General features: G+C 42.7%; 1 protein-coding gene across 1 annotated transcript in view; it reads left to right on the top strand.

Moving 5' to 3' along the window:
* LOC146027287 (uncharacterized) overlaps positions 1–20,692 on the top strand; it is a 163,015-nt gene that overhangs the window by 85,611 nt on the left and 56,712 nt on the right. The window contains exon 5 of the mRNA XM_083158221.1: positions 1,044–1,088. Within this exon, the coding sequence (XP_083014347.1) occupies positions 1,044–1,088 (45 nt within the window). The remainder of the gene's footprint in view (positions 1–1,043; positions 1,089–20,692) is intronic.

Genomic DNA, 20,692 nt, shown 5'->3' with positions numbered 1-20,692 from the left:
TGGCCGGCGCCCTAGGCAAATGCCTAGTCCTGCCTAGTGGTGGCGCCGGCCCTGCCGACCCGCCAGCAGAGAGACAGGGACGGGAGGGAGCCGCAAAAGACAGTGCTTCTCTTAGCAACGAGTACTGCTAACACAATGCTCCATTGTTACACCACTGGGTGATAGTGATAGAGATGATCAGATTCTCTCTCCCATTTTCTCAAATGCAAAAGAGAAATGATAGTCAGAATCAGATTGGTTGCTATGGGCAACATAACCTCTTTAACTTTAGAAGCCTTAGTAAATTTATCCCTTAGGGCAGTGGTTCCCAACCCTGGTCCTCAAGTACCCCCAGCAGTGCATGTTTTCCAGGTCACCCGGCAGGTGCACTCATTATTCAGGCACATTTGAAAAGATCCACAGGTGGAGCTAATTATAGCACTTGTCATTCTGTATGGAGACCTGCAAAACATGCACTGTTGGGGGTACTTGAGGACCAGGGTTGGGAACCACTGCTTTAGGGGGTCCATTTATTAACATTATGTTTAGCATTAAAGGGCTTTTGAAGCAGTTTTCATTAAACTATTCTCCAAACACTGAATTTAGCATTTGTTTTGCAACCAGGTCGCATTTCCCATACTTATAATTGTAAATGTAATATGACCAAATTTACTAAAAAAAAATAAAAAATCACAATGAGCCCATGATAGTAACTACAGCTTGTGAATTACAGGGCTCATGTGCACAGGCTGATCACTGTGCAAACAAAAAAATAAAAAATTCATACCCCGGGATAGCTCCAGTGACGGCTGCTAGACATTGAGCCATCCTGATGCTCTGCGACTCGTGGAAGTACCTGTGAATACTGTGACTTTTTGGGTTTTGGCACCACAGTAGATGGGGAGTGCTCTCCTACTTCCATGGAATATATAATAGTTCTATAAAATATAAAATACTGTACATGCACTGTTGTTCCTTTAGATGTTTTATTATTGAAACACCTTTACACTTTGTTTTGGATTTCAACTTCTTGCTGAATGTTTCTTATTTTGAAATTGTTCTAGGGTGAAGGTCTTCCACAAGAAGTTAACACGGTTGTTAGCGCAGCGGTAAGATCACAATTTCCTTGTAGCAATGTTTATCTCACTGTGAGCATTATAAGAGGCTTTATTTATTGACTTGTCTATTTCAGTTTCTATATTCTAAGGGTCATTATTCTCCACAAAAGTGATTGGAGCATTGGTGTCCAGGCCTTTTTTCCACTAGTAACATTCCCCTGCTGGTTCCAGTAACACGTTATACTCCAAGGTTTGACTCTCTCAATAAATACAGAAATGACTGCAGCATTTTGATAATGTTGGCTGGGTCCTCCAATCAGAATTATCAATTCTGATTGGAGGATCGGGTGCTGAGGGTAAAACTGTCCCAGGCCCCGCCAATCTGAAAGAGAGGGGAGGGCCCGAGCCTTTCCGTTGCACACACCCCCTGCCAGTGGTCAACTACCAGTCTTTTTGATTTATAGCGCAGGGCAGTAGGATGTCTGCTGCCGCAGCTTGCTGCACCCAACATGCCAGCCTAATGCCTTGTCACGCTGCCTCCAGAGAAGACACTGTCCTGAACAACAGGGAACTGCCTGTCTACGATGCTGGCTACAAGGGGAAAGGTAATTTTCAAACCACACAGGAGGTAGGTAGAGAGGGGTCCTGTCTATTTTGACAGGCCCTGCAATTTATGATGGCAGCCCTGTACTCAATATAACTTTTTCAATGTATCTTTTTTATATTTTTTACAGCCTTATATCAGACATTGTGTATTCGACTGCAGTGTGCTGCAGCACTGTTGTTAAACTTAACCACTTGTATACCAGTCTGCTTGTGCATCTGCTGTATAATTAATTATAATACCCCCCCTGCTGGTGTATTTTTTACAGCCTTACATAAAAAGTACATATTATCTGCTGGTGCATCTACTGTACTACTGAGTCTGACATAAAAAAAAATAATTAATTAACAGTGTACTGGTGTATCTACTAAATAAAATAATATCTCGGCTGGTGCATATTATTATACTGTCGTATATATAATATCTCTTTGGTGGTGCGTAATTAATTGACTACTGTATATCTTTCTGGTGGTGCCTAATTATTAATTGACTACCGTATAGTTTTCTGGTGGTGCATAATTATTAATTGACTACCGTATATCTTTCTGGTGGTGCGTGATTATTAATTGACTACCGTATATCTTTCTGGTGGTGCGTAATCATTAATTGACTACCGTACATCTTTCTGGTGGTGCGGAATTATTAATTGACTACCATATATTTTTCTGGTGGTGCATAATTGACTACTGTATATCTTTCTGGTGGTGCATAATTATTAATTGAGTACCGTACATCTTTCTGGTGGTGCGTAGTTATTAATTGACTACCGTATATTTTCTGGTGGTGTGTAATTGACTACTGTATATCTTTCTGGAAGTGACAACCGTATATTTTTTTGGTGGTGCGTAAATAATTGACTACCGTATTTTTTCTGGTGGTGCGTAATTGACTACCGTATATCTTTCTGGTGGTGCGTAATTATTAATTGACTACTTTACATCTTTCTGGTGGTGCGTAATTATTAAGTGACTACCGTATATTTTTTTGGTGGTGCATAATTGACTACCGTATATCTTTCTGGTGGTGCGTAATTATTAAATGACTACCGTACATCTTTCTGGTGGTGTGTAATTATTAAGTGACTACTGTATATTTTTTTGGTGGTACATAATTATTTGACTACCGTATATCTTTCTGGCGGTGCGAAATTATTAAATGACTACCGTAAATCTTTCTGGTGGCGCGTAATTAATTGACTACCGTATATTTTTCTGGTGGTGTATAATTGACTACTGTATATCGTTCTGGTGGTGCGTAATTATTAATTGACTACCATACATCATTCTGGTGGTGCGTAAATTATTGACTACCGTATATTTTTCTGGTGGTGTGTAATTGACTACTGTATATCCTTCTGGTGGTGCGTAATTATTAATTGACTATCGTATATTTTCTGGTGGTGTGTAATTGACTACTGTATATCTTTCTGGAAGTGACAACCATATATTTTTTTGGTGGTGCGTAATTAATTGACTACCGTATTTTTTCTGGTGGTGCGTAATTGACTACCGTATATCTTTCTGGTGGTGCGTAATTATTAATTGACTACTTTACATCTTTCTGGTGGTGCGTAATTATTAAGTGACTACCGTATATTTTTTTGGTGGTGCATAATTGACTACTGTATATCTTTCTGGTGGTGCATAATTATTAATTGAGTACCGTACATCTTTCTGGTGGTGCGTAATTATTAATTGACTACCGTATATTTTCTGGTGGTGTGTAATTATTAAGTGACTACTGTATTTTTTTTGGTGGTACATAATTATTTGACTACCGTATATCTTTCTGGCGGTGCGTAATTATTAACTGACTACCGTAAATCTTTCTGGTGGCGCGTAATTATTAATTGACTACCGTATATTTTTCTGGTGGTGTATAATTGACTACTGTATATCGTTCTGGTGGTGCGTAATTATTAATTGACTACCATACATCATTCTGGTGGTGCGTAATTATTGACTACCGTATATTTTTCTGGTGGTGTGTAATTGACTACTGTATATTTTTCTGGTGGTGCGTAATTATTAATTGACGGTACTTGTTTCCTAGCACGGCCACAATCTTGTCCATCGTGTACCTTAACCCCTTCATGACAGAGCCAGTTTGTGCCTTCATGACAGAGCCCTTTTTTTCAAATCTGACATGTCTCACTTAAGTGGGGATAACTTTTTTTTGCTTTTACTTATCCCAGTGATTTTGAGATTGTTTTCTCGTGACACATTGTACTTCAAGTTAGTGGTAAATTTTCGTCGATACAGTCTGTGTTTTTTTGTGAAAAATACCAAAATATCGTGAAAAAATGGAAAATTTTGCAATTTGCAAAATGTTAAATTTTCTGCTTGTGAGACAAATAATCATACCACTCAAAATAGTTAATAACTAACATAGACCATATGTCTACTTTATGTTTCCATCATTATTTCAACTTCCTTTTAATTTTTTTGGACACTAGGAGGCTTACAATATGAATAGCAAATTCTCAAATTTTCATGAAAATTTCAAACACTGATTTTTTTAGGGACCAGTTCAGTTCTGATGTGACTTTGAGGGACTTGTATGTGAGACACCCCCATAAATGATGCCATTTCAAAAACTGCACCCCTCACAGTATTCAAAACAGCATTTTGGAAGTTTGTTAACCCTTTAGGTGTTTCACAGGAATTAAAACAAAGTGTAGGTGAAATTTCAAAATTTCTTTTTTTTTGCAGAGTTTCAATTTTAATACATTTTTCTAACGAATACAGTAGATTTTACTAGAGAAATGTGACTAAAAATTGATTCCCCCAATTCTTTTGTTTTCAAAAATATCCTATATGTGGCCCTAGTGTGCACGTTGACCAAACCACAGGCTTCATAATAGAAGGAGCACCTACTTGATTTTGGAGCCTCCTTTTTATGAGATTTTTTTTTAGGCACCATGTAGGTTTCTAGGCACCATAAGTGCTAAAAGTTAGGAACCTCCCCCACAAGTCACCCCATTTTGCAATCTACACCCCTCAGGGAATTCATCTAGGGGTATAGTGTACATTTCAAACCCCCAGGGGTTTCACCAATTTTGGTACAACTGGGATGTGAAAATGAAAAATTACATTTTTTTACACAAACATGCAGTTCTGGCTCAAAATTTTTCATTTTCACAAGGAATGAAGGAGACAAAGCACCCCAAAATCTGTGCCCCAATTTCTCCCGAGTACGGCAATGCCTCACATGTGACCAAAAAATACCAGTTGGGTGCATGGCAGGACTCAGAAGGGAAGGAGTGATTTTTGGATTTTGCAGCACAGATTTTGGTGGAATGAATGGTGGGTGCTATGTTGCACCAATACAGTGGAACCCCCCCACAAGTCACCCCATTTTGCAAAGTACACCCCTCAGGGAATTCATCTAGGGGTATAGTGTACATTTCAAACCCCCAGGGGTTTCACCAATTTTGGTACAACTGGGATGTGAAAATGGAAAATTACATTTTTTTACACAAACATGCAGTTCTGGCTCAAAATTTTTCATTTTCACAAGGAATGAAGGAGACAAAGCACCCCAAAATCTGTGCCCCAATTTCTCCCGAGTACGGCAATGCCTCACATGTGACCAAAAAATACCAGTTGGGTGCATGGCAGGACTCAGAAGGGAAGGAGTGATTTTTGGATTTTGCAGCAAAGATTTCGGTGGAATGAATGGTGGGTGCTATGTTGCATTAGCAAGACTCCCAAAGCACCAATACAGTGGAACCCCCCCACAAGTCACCCCATTTTGCAAAGTACACCCCTCAGGGAATTCATCTAGGGGTATAGTGTACATTTCAAACCCCCAGGGGTTTCACCAATTTTGGTACAACTGGGATGTGAAAATGGAAAATTACATTTTTTTACACAAACATGCAGTTCTGGCTCAAAATTTTTCATTTTCACAAGGAATGAAGGAGACAATGCACCCCAAAATCTGTGCCCCAATTTCTCCAGAGTACGGCAATGCCTCACATGTGACCAAAAAATACCAGTTGGGTGCATGGCAGGACTTAGAAGGGAAGGAGTGATTTTTAGATTTTGCAGCTCAGATTCTGGTGGTTTTTTGGTGGGTGCTATGTCGCATTAGCAAGACCCCCCAAGCACCAATACAGTGGAACCCCCCCACAAGTCACCCCATTTTGCAAAGTACACCCCTCAGGGAATTCATCTAGGGGTATAGTGTACATTTCAAACCCCCAGGGGTTTCACCAATTTTGGTACAACTGGGATGTGAAAATGGAAAATTACATTTTTTTACACAAACATGCAGTTCTGGCTCAAAATTTTTCATTTTCACAAGGAATGAAGGAGACAATGCACCCCAAAATCTGTGCCCCAATTTCTCCAGAGTACGGCAATGCCTCACATGTGACCAAAAAATACCAGTTGGGTGCATGGCAGGACTTAGAAGGGAAGGAGTGATTTTTAGATTTTGCAGCTCAGATTCTGGTGGTTTTTTGGTGGGTGCTATGTCGCATTAGCAAGACCCCCCAAGCACCAATACAGTGGAACCCCCCCACAAGTCACCCCATTTTGCAAAGTACACCCCTCAGGGAATTCATCTAGGGGTATAGTGTACATTTCAAACCCCCAGGGGTTTCACCAATTTTGGTACAACTGGGATGTGAAAATGGAAAATTACATTTTTTTACACAAACATGCAGTTCTGGCTCAAAATTTTTCATTTTCACAAGGAATGAAGGAGACAATGCACCCCAAAATCTGTGCCCCAATTTCTCCCGAGTACGGCAATGCCTCACATGTGACCAAAAAATACCAGTTGGGTGCATGGCAGGACTCAGAAGGGAAGGAGTGATTTTTGGATTTTGCAGCAAAGATTTTGGTGGAATGAATGGTGGGTGCTATGTTGCATTAGCAAGACTCCCAAAGCACCAATACAGTGGAACCCCCCCACAAGTCACCCCATTTTGCAAAGTACACCCCTCAGGGAATTCATCTAGGGGTATAGTGTACATTTCAAACCCCCAGGGGTTTCACCAATTTTGGTACAACTGGGATGTGAAAATGGAAAATTACATTTTTTTACACAAACATGCAGTTCTGGCTCAAAATTTTTCATTTTCACAAGGAATGAAGGAGACAAAGCACCCCAAAATCTGTGCCCCAATTTCTCCCGAGTACGGCAATGCCTCACATGTGACCAAAAAATACCAGTTGGGTGCATGGCAGGACTTAGAAGGGAAGGAGTGATTTTTGGATTTTGCAGCTCAGATTCTGGTGGAATTTTGGTGGGTGCTATGTCGCATTAGCAAGACCCCCCAAGCACCAATACAGTGGAACCCCCCCACAAGTGACCCCATTTTGCAAACTACACCCCTCAGGGAATTCATCTAGGGGTATAGTGTACATTTCAAACCCCCAGGGGTTTCACCAATTTTGGTATAACTGGGATGTGAAAATGGAAAATTACATTTTTTTACACAAACATGCAGTTCTGGCTCAAAATTTATCATTTTCACAAGGAATGAAGGAGACAAAGCACCCCAAAATCTGTGCCCCAATTTCTCCCGAGTACGGCAATGCCTCACATGTGACCAAAAAATACCAGTTGGGTGCATGGCAGGACTCAGAAGGGAAGGAGTGATTTTTGGATTTTGGAGCACAGATTTTGGTGGAATGAATGGTGGGTGCTATGTTGCATTACCAATACAGTGGAACCCCCCCACAAGTCACCCCATTTTGCAAACTACACCCCTCAGGGAATTCATCTAGGGGTATAGTGTACATTTCAAACCCCCAGGGGTTTCACCAATTTTGGTACAACTGGGATGTGAAAATGGAAAATTACATTTTTTTACACAAAAATGTACTTCTGGCTCAAAATTTTTCATTTTCACAAGGAATGAAGGAGACAAAGCACCCCAAAATCTGTGCCCCCATTTCTCCAGAGTACGGCAATGCCTCACATGTGACCAAAAAATACCAGTTGGGTGCATGGCAGGACTCAGAAGGGAAGGAGTGATTTTTGGATTTTGCAGCAAAGATTTTGGTGGAATGAATGGTGGGTGCTATGTTGCATTACCAATACAGTGGAACCCCCCCACAAGTCACCCCATTTTGCAAACTACACCCCTCAGGGAATTCATCTAGGGGTATAGTGTACATTTCAAACCCCCAGGGGTTTCATCAATTTTGGTACAACTGGGCAGTGAAAATGAAAAAAATACATTTTTTTACACAAAAATGTACTTCTGGCTCAAAATTTTTCATTTTCACAAGGAATGAAGGAGACAAAGCACCCCAAAATCTGTGCCCCCATTTCTCCAGAGTACGGCAATGCCTCACATGTGACCAAAAAATACCAGTTGGGTGCATGGCAGGACTCAGAAGGGAAGGAGTGATTTTTGGATTTTGCAGCTCAGATTCTGGTGGAATGAATGGTGGGTGCTATGTGGCATTAGCAAGACCCCCGAAGCACGGTGAAATGATGAACCTAATAATCCATAGATGTGTGGTATATTTTAAAGCACTCCTTTATACATAGGCCGGGTTTGTCGGGGCAAGTTTCACAGTGGAAAATAGTTTCCTTTCTTATTCCCTTTTTATAACAAACTTTGCACCTTTTTTGTGTCCTGCCCTTTCTTGCAGTGGAGGGGATTTCGTTGGGAAAATGCTGCCCTGGTACAATACGGGGGCCAGTACTAGAAGTACTGGGGCCCTCTGCCTGCTGATTCCCAAATGTTAGGCTCTTTATGACTTCCTCTTGAAAGTGCATAAATGTCCCCCTCTGGCCGGTAGAACGGAATAGCACGTAAGCGTTATACAGTGCCATCTGGATGATATACACGGCCAGCTTCTTGTACCAGATATTTGTTTTCCGCAGGGCACTGTACGGCTTTAGTACCTGATCTGAAAGATCCACTCCGCCCATGTACTTATTGTAATCTAGGATACAATTTGGTTTGGAGGTGTGGGTACTGGTACCTCGTACAGGGATGGAGGTGGTACTGTCTCCATGAATTGTTGTCAGTATAAGGACATCCCTCTTGTCCTTATATTTGACCAACAACATATTTTCGGTGCATATTCCCCTGCTTTCACCCCTTCTCATTACTTGGGCAATGTGCGTTTTGGGGAGGCCTCTTTGGTTCTTGCGCACAGTACCGCAAGCTGCTGTACCTCTTGAACCAAGGGCCTTAAACAGGGGGATGCTGGTGTAAAAGTTATCCACATAGAGGTGATAACCCTTATCCAGGAAGGGGTGCATTAAATCCCAGACAATTTTTCCACTAACACCTACGAGGGAGGGGGGGCATTCTGGTGGTTCAATTCTTGAATCCTTCCCTTCATATACCCTAAACTTGTGGGTGTACCCTGTGGTGCTTTCACACAGCTTATACATTTTTATGCCATACCTTGCCCTCTTACTGGGAAGGTACTGGCGGAATTTAACCCTTCCTTTAAAATGTATAAGGGACTCGTCGATACTAATACATTTATCAGGGATGTATAGCTCTGCAAATTTGGCACTGAAATGATCAATGACCGGCCTGACTTTGAATAGCCTGTCAAAGGTGGGATCATCTCTGGGTGGGCACTGTGCATTATCGGTGTAATGTATAAATTTATGGATTGCCTCAAAACGAGCCCGGGGCATGGCCATACGGTGAAATGGGGTGCTGTACAGAACATCTGTACTCCAATATTGCCTAATTTGTGGCTTTTTTACTATGCCCATATGTAACACCAGACCCCAAAACGTCATCATCTCTACTGCATCTACAGGGGTCCACCTAGCAAATGATGACGTGGGGTTTTGAGCAATAAACTGCTGGGCATATAAATTAGTTTGGTCCACCATTAAATTTATAAAATCATCAGAGAAAAATAATTTGAAAAAGTCAATTTCTCTGAGACCTGTTGAATCAAATTGGATTCCTGGGATGGCCAAAAACTCAGGAACCTGGGGCTCAAAATTGTCTGGTGGTGGGGTCCATACGAGATCAATTATTGGGGGGGGGGTCTCAGCTGCTCTACGGGGGCGTCTTTGAGGGGGTCCCTCATCATCAGAGGAGGAAGAGGAGCTTAAGACAAATCCTTCAAATTCCCCGCTTGCCTCACTGGCTGTGTCAGAGTCAGATGCAAGCATGGCATATGCCTCCTCCACCGAATACATTCTCCTGGATGACTGGGACGACATTTGGGATGACATTTGGGATGCCATTTATATTTTTGTGTTACTGGTAGTGAAATGTTTCAACACGTGTATAGTGTAGGGGGGGGTACAAACTTTATTTCAACCCAGGGGGTATGTAGTGTGTATTGTGTATGTAGTGCAGAAAAAAAAAATACAAAAAAAAAAAAATTGAAGGGTTCAAAAAAAAAAAAATGGAAGGGGTTAAAAAAAAAAAAAATGGAAGGGGTTAAAAAAAAAAAAATGGAAGGGGTTAAAAAAAAAAAAAAAAGGTCCTGCGCCAAAAATTGAGCACAGATGTTGGTCAGTAACGTCCGTCACTGAACAGCGCTCAAAGGCAACAGGAATTTGATCAAAAAAAAAAAAAAATAGATCAACCCTATGCCGAAAAAGCTGATCAGTGATGTACGTCACTGATCAGTGCACAGTGGCCACAGGACACACACAAAATCACAGTGTGTGTAAAAAAAAAATGTAAAAAAGACCCCACAGCACTCACAAAAAATAAAAAAAGGTGATCAGTGATGCGACACTGATTACCAGTGAGGGGCAGCAGGTGCACAACCTTTGGTGGTACTGACAGGTATATATAAAAAAAAAAAACCTCTGTACCCCCAAAAAGTTGCTGATCACCTCAGATATAGTGATCAGCACAAAAAGGCGGGGGCAGCCGACACAAAATTTAGCACTCTATCACTATCTCTCTCTATCTCTCACTATCTATCACTCTATGACACTGCAGCAGTTATATAAAAAATATATAGCACAATCTGTCACTATCTCTCTATCTCTCTCTCTCTATCTCTCTCTATCTATCTATAGCTCTATCACACTGCAGCAGCACAAAATATAGCACTAGGCCTCTCTATCTCTCTCTATCTCTCTCTATCTCTTTCAGTTATATAAAAAATATATAGCACAATCTGTCACTATCTCTCTCTCTATCTCTCTCTCTCTATCTCTCTCTATCACACTGCAGCAGCACAAAATATAGCACTAGGCCTCTCTATCTCTCTCTATCTCTCTCTATCTCTTTCAGTTATATAAAAAATATATAGCACAATCTGTCACTATCTCTCTCTCTATCTCTCTCTCTCTATCTCTCTCTATCTCTCTATCTATAGCTCTATCACACTGCAGCAGCACAAAATATAGCACTAGGCCTCTCTATCTCTCTCTATCTCTCTCTATCTCTCTCTCTCTAACTCTCTCTAACTATCTATCTAATAAATCGCAGCAGCACAAGATGCAGCACAAGATGCAGCACAGGATGTCACAAAATGTCACAATATCAATGATCAATGATCAGGTAAGGGTTCTGGTCAGTATAGGCGGCAGGTGGGGCACGGTGACCGCACTGCACGCTTTTCCAGACCGGAATGGCGTCTGCAGTGCAGTCACCGTTAGTTTAAACCCCCCTCCACGGCTGTGATTGGTCCGTCGGTCCGACGGACCAATCACGGCCTTTGGGGGCGGGCGGGGTGAGGTGGGGTGACACCAGTGTCACCCTTACACCCCGCGGTGATTGGTGCTGTACTTTACAGCACCAATCACCTCCGATCCCGTGTCACCGGCGAACGTTATTCGCCGGTGACACAGGAAAACGCTGTGAATGGCTGTTCACACTGAACAGCCAATCACAGCGATCGGCGACGGGGGGGCGGCATCGCCGCCCCCCCTGGGCATGCACGGACATGTCTGCTGTCAGGGACAGCAGACATCGTCCCTCTGTCACTGCGTCTCTAGACGCAGTGACAGTTTTAAGCCATGACGTATATATACGTCAACGGTCGGGAAGTACTTCCCGGCCATGACGTATATATACGTCAATTGTCGTGAAGGGGTTAAAGTTAAGGTACACGATGGACGCGATGGACCCGATTTCCTTTGCAATCAGGTCCATTTTGCCGGCAAAGGCAAAATCGGGACCATCGCGTCGGTCGCGTGCATTAACATGGCCCGCGACACGACCGACGCAATGGACATGATTTTGCCATAGGCTTCAATGTTAAAATACTTTTAACATTGAAATCGGGAGCATTGCGTCGGTCTTGTGCCATTATAATGGCACAAGATGAGATGGACTTTTAAGTCCATTTTACATAGCAAACAATGTGAAATGGGCCAATATGAGCCATTTCACATTGTATATGGCCCCGTCATCGTTAAAAAGTTAAGCAACCCCGTTGTGAGCGTCACTCCACAATTGACGCCAACCCGAAGCGTGGCGAGCGCAGCGAGCCTGTGAGGGGCGGCGGTGCACGTCCTCCGACCTTTTCATACCCCTACTATCCACGTCGGCATGAATTTGAGAATATAAAGTGTGGCAAGCTCAGTAAGCCCCCAAGCCCGAATCGTGGCGAGCGCAGCGAGCCCCGCAAGGGGACGTGTATACCTGTGAAGTTATACGCGTCCGCTCGCCACGCTTCGGGCTCGGTGGCTCGCTGCACTCGCCACACTTTATATTCTCAACTCCACGCCGGCGTGGATAGTAGGGGTATGAAAAGGTCGGAGGACGCGTACCGCCGCCGCTCGCCACGCTTCGGGTTGGCGTCAATCGTGGGGTGCCGTTGAGGGGGTAAAATTTGGGGTCTGGGGACTACTTTACATTGAATCCAATGTAAAATAGGGTCCCAGGGGCCCTATTCACATTTGATTCAATGTAAAAATCGGGTCCATCGCGTTGGTCGCATCGCATGCAATTTGGTCGCATGCGTTGCGACCGACGCAATTTTTCCGACCCGATCACCCCGATACAAATCGGTGTGTCCGTGCTAGGAAACAAGTACCTAATTGACTACCGTACATCTTTCAGGTGGTGGGTAATTATTAAGTGACTACCGTATATTTTTTTGGTGGTGCGTAATTAATTGACTACCATATTTTTTCTGGTGGTGTGTAATTGACTACCGTATATCTTTCTGGTGGTGCGTAATTATTAATTGACTACCTTACATCTTTCTGGTGGTGGGTAATTATTAAGTGACTACCGTATATTTTTTTGGTGGTGCGTAATTAATTGACTACCATATTTTTTCTGGTGGTGCGTAATTGACTACTGTACATCTTTCTGGTGGTGCGTAATTATTAAGTGACTACTGTATATTTTTTTGGTGGTGCAGAATTATTTGACTACCGTATATCTTTCTGGCGGTGCATAATTATTAACTGACTACTATATATCTTTCTGGTGGTGCGTAATTATTAATTGACTACAGTATATTTTTCTGGTGGTGCGTAATTGACTACTCTATATATTTCTGGTGGTGCGTAATTATTAATTGACTACCGTATATTTTTCTAGTGGTGCGTAATTGACTACTGTATATCTTTCTGGTGGTGCGTACTTATTAATTGACTACCGTACATATTTCTGGTGGTGCATAATTATTAAGTGACTACCGTATATTTTTTTGGTGGTGCGTAATTAATTGACTACCGTATTTTTTCTGATAGTGCGTAATTGACTACTGTATATCTTTCTGGTGGTGCGTAATTATTAATTGACTACCTTACATCTTTCTGGTGGTGCGTAATTATTAAGTGACTACCGTATATTTTTTTGATGGTACATAGTTATTTGACTACCGTATATTTTTCTGGCGGTGCGTAATTATTAACTGACTACCGTATATCTTTCTGGTGGTGCATAATTATTATTGGAGTACTGTACATCTTTCTGGTGGTGCGTAATTATTAAGTGACTACCGTATATTTTTTGGATGGTGCGTAATTATGAATTGACTACCGGATATTTTTCTGGTGGTGCGTAATTGACTTCCGTATATCTTTCTGGTGGTGCGTAATTATTAATTGACTACCGTACATCTTTCTGGTGGTGCGTAATTATTCATTGACTACCGTTTATTTTTTTGGTGGTGTGTAATTATTTGACTACTGTATATCTTTCTGGTGGGGCCTAATTGATTGAGTACCATATAATATACATATATATTACCTCTCTATTGGTGCATCTACTGCCATATATACTTGCACTCCAGTGGTGCTGTCTTGTGGTGTAATATTATATTGCATAACTCCACAAAAATAATGGAAATGCAAAATATGGAGAATCAATTAGGGAAAGATGTAGGGCCACTTCCTCTTACTTCTGAATGTGCTGTAAATGCAAGTAGTAATGATGACATAGACAATGATATGCCATCAACGTCGTCTGCCAAATCCTATGTCCAGTGTCAAAGTACGGGGCACGTAAAATCCAAAAAGCCAAAGTTGAGTAAAAGGAGGACCAAAAATAATAATTAAATCATTGGAGGAGAAACGTAAAATCTCCAATGTGCCATTTACGACATGGGGTGGCAAGGAATGGTTAAGGCCCTGGCCTGTATTCATGACTGGTGGTTCAACTACACATGACCATGCAAGCCCTCCTTCTCCCCCCTTTAGAAATTTGAAGAGATTTCAGCTATCATCAAAAACACAGCAAACATCTCTGCCTACTAAAGAAGACATGTTATTACAAACCCCCAAGGATAGTCCAAGAGTGTTGTTGGTTGCGATGCCTGACCTTCCCATCACTGTATGGGAAGAGGTGGCTCCTTCCACCGTTTTTAGCACTCCCTCTGCATATGCTGGAAGGATCACCCACAGTGCAGTTCCTGATTTAGATAATGAAGGTGTCAATGTTGAAGACCGAGAGGAGTATATTGATGTAGCTGGCGCTGATGAGGAAGTTGACGAGGAGGATGCTGACGTGGTTTGCTTAAATGAGGGACCAGGGGGGGAAACAGTTGTTGTCCATGGTATGAAAAGCCCATCATCATGCCTGGGCAAAGGACCAATAAATCCACCACTATGGTCTGGAATTTCTTTTACCTGAATCCTGACAACAAATGTATTGCCATATGTAGCTTATGTCAAGCTCCAATAAGCAGGGGTAAGGATCTTGCCCACCTAGGGACATCCTTCCTTATACGTCACCTGAAGACCCTTCATAAATCACTCTTTAGTTAAGGAACTGTGGCTAGCAGTCCAGGGACACCTATATCCCTTGGTCCTCCTGTTGGAGCCAAGCGCCTGAAAAGCACACCACCAAGTCCCTCGTCAATTTCCTCCTCGATCTAGATCTGGGGGAGTCCTGCATGCCATGTCACCAGCATGACTAAATCCTCTTCTATCTGAGATTCCTCTGGAGGATACTGCAGTGCTACGCCTACTACTGCCGCTGCTGCTGCTGGGAGTCGGTCATCATCCCAGAGGTGAAGTTGTAAGACCGCTACGTCTTTCACTAAGAAATTGACCGTCCAACAATCGTTTGCCATGAGGAAAAAATAAAACAGCAGTCATCCTATGGCAAAGCGGAAAACTGCGGCCTTGACCGCTATGTTAGTGTTAGACGTGCATCCGGTGTACGCCATCAGTGGAGTGGGATTTAGATGTTTGATTGTGTCCCCGGTACCAAATCCCATCTAGATTCCACTTCACTAGGCAGGCGGTACCCGTGATGTACCGGGACATATCAGAAAAAGTGTCCTCAGTGCCCTGAAAAATGCAGCTGTACCCACTGTCCACTTAACTACGGACATGTGGACAAGTGAATCAGGGCAAACTAAGGACTATATGACTGTGACAGCCCACTGGGTAGATGCATCACCTTCCGCAGCAGCAGCAGCATCTCCTGCATGCCAGCTCCTTTCAAGGCAGGCTATGCTGTGTATCACCGGTTTCAGGAAGAGGCACAATGCCGACAACCTCTTAGAGAAACTAAGGGAAATCATCTCCCAGTGGCTTACCCCCCTTAGACTCTCCTGGGGATTTGTGGTGTCGGACAATGCCAGTAACATTGTGCGGGCATTAAACATGGGCAATTTCCAGCACGTGCCATGTTTTACCCACACAATAAATTTGGTATTGCAGCATTTCATCAGAAGTGACAGGAGCGTGCAGGAGATGCTTGCGGTGGCCCACAAAATTTGCGGACACTTTCGGCATTCTGCCACTGCCGGCTGAAAGCTGGAGCGGCAGCAAAAACTCCGCAACCTGCCCTGCCATGAGCTTAAACAAGAGGTGGTGATGCACTGGAACTACACCCTCTATATGCTGCAGAGGATGGAGGAGCAGCAAAAGGCCATTCAAGCCTACACTGCCACTATGTAACCTATAGGCAGAGGAGCGGGGCTGCACCTGACTCAAGTGCAGTGGAGGCTGATTTCCATGTAGTGCAAGGTTCTACAGCTGTTTGAACTAGCCAAACTTGAAGTCAGTTCTGACACTGCCAACATTAGTCAGGTGATTCCCCTGATCAGGCTGTTGCAGAAGCAGCTTGAGAAAGTGAAGGAGGAGAGTCCGCAAAGCATGTCACTCTTGTGGATGAAGCCCTCCATACCCTTTGCCAGGATACGAGGGTGGTCAGTCTGATAAAATCAGAGGATTATATTCTGGAAACCGTGCTCGATCCTCTGTTCATTGTCATCTGAAGGGAACCGTGACACGTCCCCAGATCCTCCTTCATTTTCTCCCACACCTGTGCCTGCGAGGAAAAAGCTGCGATTTCCAACACAACCTTCTGGCGGGGATGCAGGGAAGGCAGGAGGGAGTTTAGACATCTGGTCTGGACTAAAGGACCTGGTGAACGATTGCCGACATGTCTACTGTCGCTGCTTTGGATGCTGTCACCATTGAAAAAATGGTGGAGGGTTACTTTGGTGACAGCATCCAAGTAGACATGTCAGAAAGTCCTTACCTGTACTGGCAGGAAAGAAAGGCAGTTTGAAAGCCCCTGTACAAACTGGCTCTATTTTACCTGAGTTGTCCCCCCTCCAGTGTGTACTCCGAAAGAGTTTTTAGTGCAGGGGGAAACCTGGTCCATGAGCAGATAAGGAGGTTGATTCTGCAAAATGTGGAGAAGATGATGTTTATAAAAATGAATTATCAATTATTCAATGAAGACCAGGAATTGCCTCCAGAGATTATAACGGGACCTGTGATTATGGAGTCCAGCAGGGACGAATTGATAATCTGTGAGGATAAGGAAGTACACACTGAAGGGGGCGAGGAATCAGAGGAGGATGACGAGTGACGATGACATCTTGTCTTTGTAGAGCCAGTTTATACAGGGAGATATCGTGAATTGGGTTTTTTGTGTGGGGGCCAAACAGACCAATCATTTCAGACACAGTTTTGTAGGCCCTGTCGCAGAAATGTTTGGCTTGTTAAAGTGTGCATGTCCTATTTTCGCAACATAAGGGTGGGTGGGAGGGCCCAAGGACAATTCCATCTGCTGAGAGTCATTCATATGTGGGACTCGTCTTTCAACGCATACAACTGTTAGCATTTTGACAGTGATAAGTGGACTTGTCTTTAAATGCATACAACTGTTTGCATTCCACTAATAAGAGTAATTGATTGCTGCACCAATCGCCCACTATTAGATATTGAACTGATTAAAGTTCTTTGCTGTCACTCTCACCCTGCATCACACAACCAGATGCCATCGGAAGACGGCCAAAGTGACAGGAGCATTTCTGCCACTGCCTGCAGAAGGCTGCTGAATCGCCCACTGCTCCTCGGCTGGTGGTAAACAACAGGATCAAGCCAGATAGTGTTCTTATTAGATATTAAACTGATTAAAACAGATACACAGCACAGCACACTCGCAGACCAACTCAGTGCTGCACCAATCACCCACTGCTCCTTGGCTGTTCGCCGCCTGTGGTCAGAAGGTTCCACCCCTTTGCAGCAATTGCATTGCTGCACCAATCACCCACTGCTCCTTGGCTGGTGGTAAACACGATCAAGTCAGATAGGGGTCTTTTGGGGCCTAGTTTTTCCACCTGCCATCCTGTCTGCCGCTGCAATGCCACTCCTAGATCAGCCTCATGTTTGTGCTGCACACTTGTGTTGTGTGAGGTGTTCAGAATAGACTGTAAATGAGTGGAAATTAATGTTATTGAGGTTAATAATAGCGTGGGAGCAAAAAATCACAATAATTATGCAATTTTAGCAGGTTTTTGTGCTTTTTTTTTTTTAAATCAGAACCCAAAACATTTAGGGGGTGTTTTGGAAAACGCATTAGAACCCAAAACCTGAAGGTAATCAGAACTCAAAACCCAAAATGTGAAAAGTGGCCGGTGCACATCCCTAATAGGAACAGTTACTGTACCATTGACAGGTCTTACAGACCTAAAGGCAGGGCTATTTTTGTGCAGGCTCCAGCAGGAACTGAGGCCCTTATTCTAGTTCATTCTTTCTGACAAAATATTTCTTAGATGGACAAAACCATGTGCACTGCAGGTGAGGCAGGTGTAAAACCCCACCCAAATCTAATTATCTCTGCACAAGTAACACCTGCCTCACCTGCAGTTCACATGGTTTTGTCCATCTAAGAAATATTTTGTCTGAAAGAGTGAACTAGAATAAGGGCCTCAGTTCCTGCTGGAGCCTGCACAAAAATAGCCCTGCCTAAAGGTGAATACAATCTCTTGTGATGGGCTTAGCTTTATAGTCACCTATATTAACTTAAACCTTGTTTTTTAGCATTATCTATTTTTATTATTAACCCCTTCCTGACAGAGCCAGTTTTTGCGTTCCTGACAGAGCCCTTTTTTTCAAATCTGACATGTCTCACTTAAGTGGGGATAACTTTTTTTTGCTTTTACTTATCCCAGTGATTTTGAGATTGTTTTTTCGTGACACATTGTACTTCAAATTAGTGGTAAATTTGGGTCGATACAGTCTGTGTTTTTTTGTGAAAAATACCAAAATATCGTGAAAAAATGGAAAATTTAGCGATTTGCAAAATGTTAAATTTTCTGCTTGTGAGACAAATAATCTTACCACTCAAAATAGTGAATAACTAACATAGACCATATGTCTACTTTATGTTGACATCATTATTTCAACTTCCTTTTAATTTTTTGGGACACTAGGAGGCTTCAAATATGAATAGCAAATTCTCAAATTTTCAAGAAAATTTCAAACACTGATTTTTTTAGGGACCAGTTCAGTTCTGATGTGACTTTGAGGGACTTGTATGTGAGACACCCCCATAAATGATGCCATTTCAAAAACTGCACCCCTCACAGTATTCAAAACAGCATTTTGGAAGTTTGTTAACCCTTTAGGTGTTTCACAGGAATTAAAACAAAGTGTAGGTGAAATTTCAAAATTTCTTTTTTTTTGCAGATTTGCAATTTTAATACATTTTTCTAAGGAACACAGTACATTTTACTAGAGAAATGTGACTGAAAATTGATTCCCCCAATTCTTTTGTTTTCATAAATATCCTATATGTGGCCCTAGTGTGCACGGTGACCAAACCACAGGCTTCATAATAGAAGGAGCACCTACTTGATTTTGGAGCCTCCTTTTTATGAGATTATTTTTTAGGCACCATGTAGGTTTCTAGGCACCATAAGATGCTAAAAGTTAGGAACCCCCCCACAAGTGACCCCATTTTGCAAACTACACCCCTCAGGGAATTCATCTAGGGGTATAGTGTACATTTCAAACCCCCAGGGGTTTCACCAATTGTGGTACAACTGGGCAGTGAAAATGAAAAATTATTTTTTTTACACAAAAATACAGTTCTGGCTCCAAATTTGTCATTTTCAGAAGGTATGAAGGAGACAAAGCACCCCAAAATATGTGCCCCAATTTCTCCCGAGTACGGCAATGCCTCACATGTGACCAAAAAATACCAGTTGGGTGCATGGCAGGACTCAGAAGGGAAGGAGTGATTTTTGGATTTTGCAGCTCAGATTCTGGTGGAATTTTGGTGGGTGCTATGTCGCATTAGCAAGACCCCCAAAGCACCAATACAGTGGAACCCCCCCACAAGTCACCCCATTTTGAAAACTACACCCCTCAGGGAATTCATCTAGGGGTATAGTGTACATTTCAAACCCCCAGGGGTTTCACCAATTTTGATACAAGTGGGCAGTGAAAATGAAAAATTACATTTTTTTACACAAAAATGCAGTTCTGGCTCAAAATTTTTCATTTTCAGAAGGTATGAAGGAGAAAAAGCACCCCAAAATCTGTGCCCCAATTTCTCCCGAGTACGGCAATGCCTCACATGTGACCAAAAAATACCAGTTGGGTGCATGGCAGGACTCAGAAGGGAAGGAGTGATTTTTGGATTTTGCAGCACAGATTCTGGTGGAATGAATGGTGGGTGCTATGTTGCACCAATACAGTGGAACCCCCCCACAAGTCACCCCATTTTGCAAAGTACACCCCTCAGGGAATTCATCTAGGGGTATAGTGTACATTTCAAACCCCCAGGGGTTTCACCAATTTTGATACAAGTGGGCAGTGAAAATGAAAAATTACATTTTTTTACACAAAAATGCAGTTCTGGCTCAAAATTTTTCATTTTCAGAAGGTATGAAGGAGAAAAAGCACCCCAAAATATGTGCCCCAATTTCTCCCGAGTACGGAAATGCCTCACATGTGACCAAAAAATACCAGTTGGGTGCATGGCAGGACTCAGAACGGAAGGAGTGATTTTTGGATTTTGCGGCTCAGATTCTGGTGGAATTTTGGTGGGTGCTATGTCGCATTAGCAAGACCCCCCAAGCACCAATACAGTGGAACCCCCCCACAAGTCACCCCATTTTGCAAACTACACCCCTCAGGGAATTCATCTAGGGGTATAGTGTACATTTCAAACCCCCAGGGGTTTCACCAATTTTGATACAAGTGGGCAGTGAACATGAAAAATTACATTTTTTACACAAAAATGCAGTTCTGGCTCGAAATTTTTCATTTTCAGAAGGTATGAAGGAGAAAAAGCACCCCAAAATCTGTGCCCCAATTTCTCCCGAGTACGGCAATGCCTCACATGTGACCAAAAAATACCAGTTGGGTGCATGGCAGGACTCAGAACGGAAGGAGTGATTTTTGGATTTTGCAGCTCAGATTCTGG

The sequence above is a fragment of the Crinia signifera genome, chromosome 8, assembly GCF_055691185.1.
Source record: "Crinia signifera chromosome 8, ASM5569118v1, whole genome shotgun sequence".
NCBI lineage: Eukaryota > Metazoa > Chordata > Amphibia > Anura > Myobatrachidae > Crinia > Crinia signifera.
This window is presented reverse-complemented; position numbering and strand designations above follow the sequence as displayed.